At 37.5% G+C, this 10,873-nt stretch overlaps 1 protein-coding gene across 4 annotated transcripts in view; it reads left to right on the top strand.

Moving 5' to 3' along the window:
• Positions 1 to 633: 633 nt before the first annotated feature.
• Positions 634 to 10,873, top strand: part of LOC149568863 (D-isomer specific 2-hydroxyacid dehydrogenase family protein) — a 165,379-nt gene continuing 155,139 nt past the window's right edge. Inside the window, exon 1 of one of the 4 annotated variants that reach the window (XM_089821746.1) lies at positions 634 to 949. In XM_089821746.1, the coding sequence (XP_089677872.1) occupies positions 791 to 949 (159 nt within the window). In that variant the 5' untranslated portion in view covers positions 634 to 790. The remainder of the gene's footprint in view (positions 950 to 10,873) is intronic. The other 3 variants (XM_089821747.1, XM_089821748.1, XM_089821749.1) reach the window with 3 other exon arrangements.

Below are 10,873 nucleotides of genomic sequence, written 5' to 3'. Positions count from 1 at the left end.
TTCTACAAGAGAAATTGGGGAAGCGAGATTGGGAGGAAGAAACTATATTATATAAATGAGTTCAACCCCACTTGTGATCAACTCAAAAAAGTGTACATAGGAGCCAACATTTCTTGGAGAGCTAAAATTCTTATTGCTTAGCTGAGAACCAACTCTCACCAACTTCATTGTGAGACCGGGCGTTGGAAGAGGCCAAAGGAGGCTTGGGAAGAGAGAATTTGCAGATTTTGCAATTCTGGGAAAGTGGAAACTGAACAGCACTTTATTCTAGAATGTGAGGCCTACAAGGATAGCAGGGATAAGTTTGCGGATACTATATGTGACAGTTCTTGGCATAACCTGTTCAACGAAGAGTACATTGAGCAATTGGGGGGGCTCATCATTAGTCTACACAAGAGGCGAACATCGCTACTTAAGTCTGCTTGAGTTGTCTTGCTGTCCCATAGGCTATTTTTGGCCTCGTGGACGTTAAAATTTTATCTATCTATCTATCTATCATGTAAAGTGTTCGATAAAGAATACGCAATTTAGATTAAACAATTTAATATCTGCATTCAATTATTGCATTCACTCAATTAAAAAAAAGGCAAAAACGCACTTTAATAAATAAACAAGAATAAAATACAGAAAAATACTGTAGTGTTGAACTCTGATGCCAACTCAGACGATGCTAGGACAATTTAGCTGCCCCGATGATAGGACAATTTAACTGCTATCGTACGATGGGATCTAGGGAAAATCTGAAGGTTGCCTGCGATTCATATGATGCCAATAACGACTATATAAATCAATGCCAGTAGAGAAAAGTCACGCGACATCTCAGGTGGGAAGGATAACGGAAAATATCATGGGAGACACTGATGTTATACGAGTAATCTTCTGTGGCGTTGCCTTCCCAACTGCTTTCGAGTACACCGAACAATTCCTGCTTCCGTATAACTTTATCCAGGTATGTTTTCAACAGTTCCTTTCGAAATGTTGTTACTGATTTATTGAGGATTGAATTCGTAAACATTTTATCTTCGATTTTAATCTGCACACGTTATTAGGGCGTCTAGATCAAATGCCATTTGAACCACTGAGGCAGCTAGTTGAACTAGAGTCGTACCTCAGTTACCCCTGCAACTGGACTTGCACATGGCTTTGTGGGTGATATGCTACACGTATCATCTCTAGATTAATGTTAATCTGACATGTATGTTTCTAGGGTTTCAAACTTTGAAAAATGTGGACCTCCTCAAAATTTCCTCTGTACAGCATCGTATAAAAGGCAGCTAAATTGTTCTATCATTTTATGAGTTGGCATGAGAGTTCAACACTTTCATGACACCAACGCCAGTTACACATACTGTAATTGTTTTCAGTGAAGTTTGAACTGCTTCAGCCTCGGGTGCATAGACGTTTCTAGATTTGTATCATGTGAAATATAAAAATGGATGTATTTTATATCTATATCTTTTTTTCATCTTAAAGGCTCGTCTCTTGTTATTTATTAGTGTTCTTTTAAAAAAGTTCCACTGTTCACTTGTTCTATTTCAGGATGGTTTTGATTCGCTTGCTCTAATTCCACTGTAATATGCAGCCTTGTTATAGTCTGTTTTTTTGCTTGATTTTTTAATGCTTTTTCCAAATTTTTTTGAAAACAAGATAGAATAGGACAAGATTTATATTGCAAAGAAACAATAGAAATGATATATTGCAAAGAAATAACAGATTTAGACCCCTAATCCTGCTTTTATACGTTTTTAGTTAGTTTGTTTTTTGGTTGAGATAAAACACATTTTTGCCTTTTTTAGCCATTTATTAGGAATGCTTTTTGTCCTTTATCATTACTTTATTAATAAGACACTTTTTTCGTTTTCGCTATTTTTTGGGAATGCTTTTTTATTTTATTTTTGCTTTTATTCAATATGAGTTACCCCCTTTTAATCTCCCAACTTAGCGTTAAATAATCAAGGCCCCTTCATTAAAATAAATCTCCTTTAATTTAATATTTGGCCTTTATAGTCCCTCCATTAGATAATAAAATAAAATAAATAATAAAGTTAAACATTTAATTTAGTTTTATAAATTAGTGACTTATCATATTTAATATTATAATAACTTCTGACTATATCGAATCTCATGATAAACATTTTAACCAACTCCATTGACATCACTAATTTAGCAATTGACTTTGTGGGTGCTCATCATTGACTTACTAAAGATAACAAGTATAGGAAAAATTGTTTGATTAGGCTTTAGAAAGGGGGGTTATGCTCCTTATACCCGTTCGAACTAGAATTACTTTTGCCATCACCTGTAGGATTCCCTAAACCTACTCATTAGCCTTCAAGAATATCATGAGTAAGTAATAGTCTCTCCATGCCAGATTGGCTTAGGAAGGGGACAATATAGATAGACATAGAGGAGTCGTTTATTCCATAGATGGAAAAAACTGCAGACTACTTGCTGAGTACTTAAAACTCACCAATTTTTTCAGCTCGGCGAGTTTTCCTGAGAAAAACTTGCATATTAAGGATGGCAAGTTTTAAGAAAAACTTGCCAAAAACTCTCACCAGTGTTACTTTCAGCATGTAAAAACAAAAAGTAGGTCATTTTTTAAGCTCATTCCTTTTTTCTAGGAGGTTTTAGTCATTTTTTTAGCTCAAGGGTGGTAGTTTTATACAAATATAACATTTAAGTATTTATATTTGTATAAATACTATTAGGTTGTTTGAGATAGGTTTCAGCTTCATAGGAGTTAGAATGCAGATTCTAGATTTTGGGGGTTTTCAAAAAATTTCAGGCATAGCCAAATTTCAGGGTTCAGCATGCCTTCGACAGTGATATCTCCTACAATCTATCTTGGCTATTTGAGGTCAAATTCAAGATCGAACAAGGATTTTGTAATGATTCTAACTCATTTTCTCACAAATCACTTGGTTTTAATGATGTTGTGGGCATGATTTAGAGTTACTTGTCTGAATTAGAAGATATAGCCTTGGTCACTAGTGAGGTTGCTGAATTGTTGCGATAGATGGACATCAGCTTGGTGTCACTTGTGGCTGCTGAGGTGGAGAAGGTTCTGAGTTTCATGTAGATAGGCTGTCAAAAGGAGTTTTTCTAGTGCTTTGGATCCCTGGGGTGGTCTACTATAGAAGCTCTCAAGATGCAGGAGGCATGGCATCCAACATGCCACATTGTAGTTGGTAGACATCGTAGAATGCTCTCTGCACTTCATGGTATGGTGACCTGCTTCAGGGATGTATACTACCAGATGAAGGAAGCCACTTACGTGGAGGAAGCTGAGAGAGTGTATCTAGATTGTGTGAGGCAGGAGCTGCTCGTAATAAGCTATCTGTATACATGCACACCTCTTAGGAGCAGCTAGCACGGAAGACGCATGTTACTACTTCTGAGAGGGATTGCCATTTGGTGTTCGAGGCCACCTGGTGAAATGTGCAGACCTTTTTGCTAAGACAATTTTTTCCTTGTCCTCTCTAAGATATTTTTAAAGACAACTTAACCAGATCAACATAAGATATGAAAGCTCATTGCTATAGCATCTGTTATTCATTCAACCCCACAGATTTACCTATTGCTGACTGCGGTAGTTTTTAGTTCTTGAAGCTTCTTTTTTTCTTGTCTTTGCAATGTTCATGAGAAAGGTGTCTTGCCAATACACATATTAGTAAAACAACAAATGCAAAGCAAGCGTCTGCTAACATGAAAGTCTGAAAACTACAGGTACATGCACATTACAATTTGCTGCTCATAGCTTGGGAGGATGATAATACTAATATTACGACATTGTTAAAAGAAGATAGCATACACAGAGATTACAATGTGAATATCTTAGGAGTGAAATGTCTCTTAGTAACTTATGGGACTGCTGGTCAACAAACTCAGTCACAGATGCTGCTGCTGCTCTAGCTTAAAATAAAGTTCAACTCCTTCAAGATTGGTCTCTACGAAGTGAGAACTGCCTCCTACCAGCAAGGAACATCATCCCAACAGTTTCCCCAACTCTCCAACTCCCTTCAACAATTTAAAACCTCGAACATTGTTAAATCTGAGCATAAATCAGATAGAGTCTTGAAAAAAATACTAAACAGCAAGGGCAAACCATATAAAATACTCATGATAATTTTCTTCCATCTCTTCCCTGTTTTGTCTCTTTTGAAATTTGTCCTATGCGCCAAACAAGATACGATTTCCTTTATTTATTTTTGACTTATTCTAACATTTAGTTTTAGCCTCTCTTAATTCTCGTGCTAAAGATAAAATTTGAGTTCTTTCTCTTCTTCTGATCTGTTTATTGGTCTGACAGTTTTTACTTCCAATTTGTCTTTTCTGAAACTGGCTCCACGTATTTAGAAATTCTTTTAAGATTTGGCCTTCATGCATAGGCTTCTTGTCTCTTCCTAGCTGCTCACTAAAATCCATGAATTCCACAAACTCATACGGCTCTTTTTTGATGTTATCCCCTTGGCCGATCATGCCCTCCTCAGCCTCGTGGTTCACTTTGCCCTCCACACTCTGCCTCTGCCTCCCCTCTCCCACCCGTCATCCTCTTTGACCCGCCCCCGTACCCTTTTCCACTTCCCTGAGAGCGACCGCGACCTCTTCACCACCCATCTTAGATGACTCCTCCTCCCGACAACTTCACCCGATTATAGCCATGTTTCTTCCATGTTTGACTTATTGGCCATTGCAATTTGGGAGTCAACTTCCCTCGTCATTCCCCACCGCTCCACCACTCTCCTTTAGTCCCAAGTACTAGAATATTTGCCCTATGAACCGCTAGTTTGATGACTATAAAACCTATCACCGCTCTAAGTCACAAGGTTCGAATTCAAATTCGAGTTCGGCAACTATAAAATTTGAATGAAGTTCGGGAAAGAGTAAAAATTCGGGGAAAAATTCAAATTAAATTCGCCTTATACAATTTTAATTATTTTCTAGATGTATGTAATATATCTTATCAATTATCAAAATAGTAAAAATTGCTAAATAGATCTCACAACTTCATAAGCTTGATGAGACATTTATTAAGTACAAAACATAAGAAACATGTGAAATCACAATAGCAAAGATATTATTTTGTTGCGAAGGTACAATCAAAAGTCAAGACTTCATAGCTTCAAGAAAGCTCGAAGTCATCAAGAGCACTTGGCTTAGATGGTGTAGCATCATCATTAGTATGACTACCCAATTCTTCCTCAAAAAAGTCTGGCTCATTTGCGTTTGGTACTTCTGTGTCTTCTAAAGTCTGTTGTTGTGAAGATGACTCATTTGTTGATTTGTTCATAAGCAATTTTAAATTGCTGCGAACATAGAGAAGATCTCCCAACTTTCCAGACAACAACTTGTTCCTCTATTTGGAATGGATGTGGTCAAAGCAACTCCAATTTCTCTCACAAGCTGATGAACTTGCTCCTTGACTCAAAATTCGAATGGCAAATCGCTGAAGTTTAGGAGATTCTGCCCCATAGCTCATCAACCATCTATAACCAGGTACCTCATCTCGTGTCATATCATATTTGGCTGCTCCTATTGCAAACATCCCTTCCGCTTTTCTGTATTTCCAACATTGTTCTCTAATTAGAGATGCAATTGTTGGATTTGGTTCAAATCTACTAATGGCTTCATAGAACCCTGCCATTATTTCAGCATCACTTTGTCTATCAATGTGAAACAATTTAGGCTCCAAATAGCAAGCTGCTGCATGTAAAGGAGTGTGCATCATTTTCCATCTTGAATCAACAGTCTCCCATATCTCTATGTACTCTGCTTCCACATTATTTAGTGTTCTCTGAATAGCTTGCTTGCAACGGTCCATGCTTTCATAAAGCATTCCAAGGCAAGGAGTGTCACCATCAACCATGCGGAGCATGTCGACAATTGGACCGCATATATTTAAAACCTTTGCCCCACTTTCCCAAAAGCTACTATTTAAAACAATTTGCTCTATGATCTTCCCCTTACCACTTTTTGAGAGAGTTGAATTTTCCCACTCATTGGAACAAATTACAGATCTTAAAGCTGCTTTCTCTTCAACCACTCTTCTCAAAGTGATATAAAATGAAGCAAATCTTGTATCATAAGGCCTCAATAACTCTCTAGATGCATGTTGCCTGTAAAGGCTCAACGTGAGACGATAATTTTGTATGAAATTTGCAACTTCTCTTCCTTTATGAATTACTTCATGTATCCAAGGGAATTTTGCCAAATCATGAAGCAAAAAATCCAAACAATGAGTTGCAGATGGACTCAAATAAATTTCTGGGTACTTCTCTACAATCAGCTTGCCAACTCCCACACAATTTGCTGCACTATCAATAACCACTTGAACCACATTTGCAACCCCTACTTCAAGAATTGCTTCCTCTAATATTGGAAATATATATTAAGAAGTTTTTTTATGATTCATAGTGTGAATAACCTTCAAGAATACAACACCTTCAGGACAAGCCACTAAAACATTAATCGATGGTCTTTGACAGATATCTGACCATCCATCACTCAATATAGTGCACCCTGTTGCCTTCCAAGAGGCTTTGATCACAACTAATTTATCAGTCACTCTATCTTTTGACCTCTCTAAGAGAGTTGTTTCCAAAGCCTTGAAAGAAGGAGGTATGTACCCTTTGCCAAACTCTCCAGCCTTTTGAAATACAACACGATAAAGTGGATTTCTAGCTACATTGAATGGAATTGCACTAGTATAGAATTAATCAGCTAGTAAATTATCAACTTGTTTCTCACATGGTTTCCAAAAGCTATTTAGAGTTCCGCTCTCTTTTGTTGCCTTTACAACCTAAGGTAGACATCAAGATGAAGGTATAGTGGATGTGAATCTAGAGACATCTTCAATTCTTTTTTTCTTTTGTGCCTTCTTCATCTTTTGAGCAATAGAAGATGAATGCTCTTTCTCTAAAATTGCTCTAAGCTCTTGGGTCACACCTCGACATGTAGTATCATCTCCACCTTTACCTGTTGTAATACCAAGCAAGTGATCCATGACCTTTGTTAAACTCCCAGTAATAAGTTTTGGGCACAAGTTACATTGAGCTTTATTAGGACCATTTTGAGTCACATGTTTCCACACCTCCGAAGTTGATTTGTTGGGAGCCATATTACAATCTGTAGAATTAAAAACAAAATAATATATTATTATTTCAAACTTTAAAACAAAATAATTCAATAAAAAATTTAAACCATACTACAATTTGTAGAATTAAAAACAAAATAATATAGTACTATTTCAAACTTTAAAACAAAATAATTCAATAAATAATTTAAAAATGTTAATTTAAAATTAAACATGTTAAAGGTCAACTTTTTACACTAATAATTATATTATTAAAAATTTGAAATATACATTTATATTTTATTAAACATAATATAATATATCTATTTATTTATTAAATTCTAATAAAAATTATAAACTTACAAAGCAAAATAAAGTAAACATATTAATATATATCTAATGGACTCTGAACTCTAATATTTTAAAAGTTTTCCGAACTATGTTAATTAAAAATTAATATATCACTATTTTAAACTGATTTAAAAAAATAAATCAAATATTAAATTAACTATTACAAAATAGATTACAAAGAATTATAAAAAAATTAAATTGATTACAAATGTCAAAAACTATATAAATTGAAATAATTTTTTTATACAAATTATATTATGTAAAAAACTATAGACAAATTATATGTAAAGGCTATATAAAACAACAAAACTAAATATAAAATTAATAACTATATGAAAAGTTAAAAACTCTATACATATTAGAAAATACAAACTATGTAACATGTGAAAAGTTTATACATATTACAAAATATAAACTATGTAATATGTAATACTAAACATTGTAATATGTAATACAAACCTAATTAAAATATTACGTTTGATACAACTCTTTTACTCTTTTATCGTGTAATACAAACCTAAGTAAAATATTACAAATCGAAAAAAACAAATCTTCACACAGGCGCAGGCGTTGCTGCTTCACATAGGCGGGCACAGACCGGCACGACAAAGAGCCGAGAGAGGGAAAAAGGCGAGGAAGGATGACATGGGAGAGTTAGGACGAATGTTTTAGAATTTGCTGCCTCAAACTTTGCTTAGGACGAACGTCTCAGGAAAATGTCGTTCAAAGTTTGCTCATTCACAGGGTGGATTCTTCGAGGGTTCGAATAGCGTTTTATAGATTTTTCTGCTCGACAAAACCCTACAAACTTTGCAAATGGCAATTTCTAAATTTATTCAACTCTGAATAGGAAGTTCGTTTTTAGCAGCTGAATCATTAGCAGATTTTAGTGATTTTTTTGGCAAGTTTCACATTTGGCAATATTCGAATATCAAGCTTGATATTCGCCAAACCTTGTGACTTAGTCACCGCTCCTTGCCTTAGGCTTTTGATGCTCACTCCCCTGCTTACACTAGGATGCAACATAGATCCCTTTGTGACAAGCTTTCCCATAGGCCCAAGTTTTCTGGCCTCCCCTGTTCTCCCCCCACCAAACCCTTGACCTCCACTTCCTCACCTCCCATACCTTCATTCTTTATGACATTCTTGGCTATCCTTCTCTCCACCTGATTCCTCCCCACTACCACTTGTTCACTTTCTCTAGCATTTATGAGGCCGTCAGATCTATGGGATACAACAAGGTGGTGGATGAGTAAGGGTTATAGGTCGAGCTCTTCAAGCTCGGTATCTTGGTCTTGTGTTCCTTTCTTCCTATGGTCTTTAATAGGGTGGTGTGCACTACCTTTCCAGATTCTTGTTCAAGACATGTGATCTACCTGATCCATAAGACTAGGTTAGCTTTTGACCCCAACAACTACAGGACCATCATGATTGGACACACCTTTGCCAAACTTTATGCCATGGCGTTGAACACTATCTTATCCAGAGATCTTGACAAGAGACTTTGTCGGGCTAGGGGACAAGCCGATTTTTGGGCCGACTACTAGACGATTAACCATATCTTGATACTCTGGGCTATTATTGACGAGCTCGACACCGCTTGATGAAAGTCTATTACTATTTTGTGGACTTTCATAAGGCTTTCAATTCCATCCCCCAGGCGACCCTTTTTCAGAGTCTTAAGAGACACTAGGATTTCAGAGAATTTATTGATGACTATTATGAGGATATATGAGACTGTGGTGGGCAGATTTAGGACTCTCGCGAGCTCCTTCGACCTTATCTAGAAAACCATTGGGGTGAAGCAGGGCTGCCCTCTCTACCCCACCTTGTTTGACATCTACATTGTGAGCTTGAGGCCTTCAAGGATTCCTCGCTCCTCCGTGATGGTTGTCACTTACACCAGATCCTGATCTTCATTTTCCTCTTTGTTGACAATATGGTTCTTTTAGCCTCCTCTCTTGAGGTTCTTCAGAGGCTTCTTGATAGATTAGCATCCTTTTGTGACTTATGACAACTTGTTGTGAATTTGGATAAGATTTGGGTCATGGTCTTCAACTGTTTGAAGACCTTGCATTCCATTTTTACTTTCAGGGCTAGGAGGTTGAAATTGTGTCTTATTCATATCTCGAGGTTAGGTTTGCTAGGCCTTACTTCAGCTTAAGACCCACCATCCAGCCTGGAGTTAGAAAAGGGTTGGTCTCCCTTGCCATGTTGGAGAGACAGTGTTTCAGACATCACTGTTAATACACTATGTCTAAGCTTTCCCTCTTGGATTCCTTAGACCGGTAATGTTATATGGCTTTGTGGTATGGGAACCTTCTCTTCTAGACTCGGATTGGGCCTCGATTGAGCGGGTCCAAACTATTTTCCTCTAGTGCATCATCATATGTCATTGGTCCACCCCGTACAGTGTTATTTTGGCAGAGTTGGGGCTCATCTTTTTAGGCTTGGGGCCATCTTTGATCTGATCTAGTTTCTTCACCATCTTTGTGGTTTTGCAGACTCTGCAGAAGGTTGCCATATATACTCCTGCTAGGCTTAGTGCTCCTTAGTTGCTATCACTAGTTCTGATCTTACTATTAGGGCTCGTTGTTGGTATCTTCAGGCCACTACTTTGTTGAGATTGATCAAGATTGAGATTGACTGCCTCCCTCCCTTTTAGTTCTCATTGGATTCTCCCTCTCACCTCCCTTTGTAGCAGGAGCTGAATGGGCATGATATTTATAGACAATACATTATCACGACCTAGAGTAACCCCCGTGGGGGATCATGTCCGTAGATGACCTTTTATATTGAGCACTTTTTGGATATCTAGGATGGGATTATTGCATGCTCGGGCTACTTGTCTCACCGCCGGAGCCACACCCTATGTATCTCTCTGAGTTCCTTCAGAATTGGCTCTCATTGACTTTGGATTCAGAGTGATCATCATATTGACTGAAAGGCCTAGATTTGTGGGATGTGTACCGTGGTAGAGGTGGAAATAGAGACTCACTTCACTTTTTGATGCCCCATCTACTATGAGATCAGAGGGAGATATTACTGTCTATTTAGAGAGTGCAGATCCATCTCAACTTTTTTCAGGTGCAAGAATTAGCGATGCCCTGCGCTTTACCTCTTGGAGACCCCACAACTCCATGATCACACTCTGCAGCTCTTATTCCCCTAGATCCAGGCCTTAGATCAGCTTATCACTGCCTTTTTCTTGCTCACGTCTCTGACCTGGGGTGTGAAGCAGCTTCCTAGTAGTCCTACCACCTGCCACTCCAGATGTGTGAGACTCTGCAACGGGTTCACTCGGTAACACCACTCCTCCAATAGTACTTAGGGACGATTCGAGGTTCTCCGTTACCCTAGACAGTATGTTACATCCCAAATTTTTATGTAATTTAAAATAATCTCATATCCGTTGAGAATTCATGTGAAGTCTGTTGACTGGTAAAA

Source organism: Cupressus sempervirens, chromosome 3 (genome assembly GCF_028749045.1).
Source record: "Cupressus sempervirens isolate cs-2001-9-10 chromosome 3, ASM2874904v1, whole genome shotgun sequence".
Taxonomy (NCBI): domain Eukaryota; kingdom Viridiplantae; phylum Streptophyta; class Pinopsida; order Cupressales; family Cupressaceae; genus Cupressus; species Cupressus sempervirens.
This window is presented reverse-complemented; position numbering and strand designations above follow the sequence as displayed.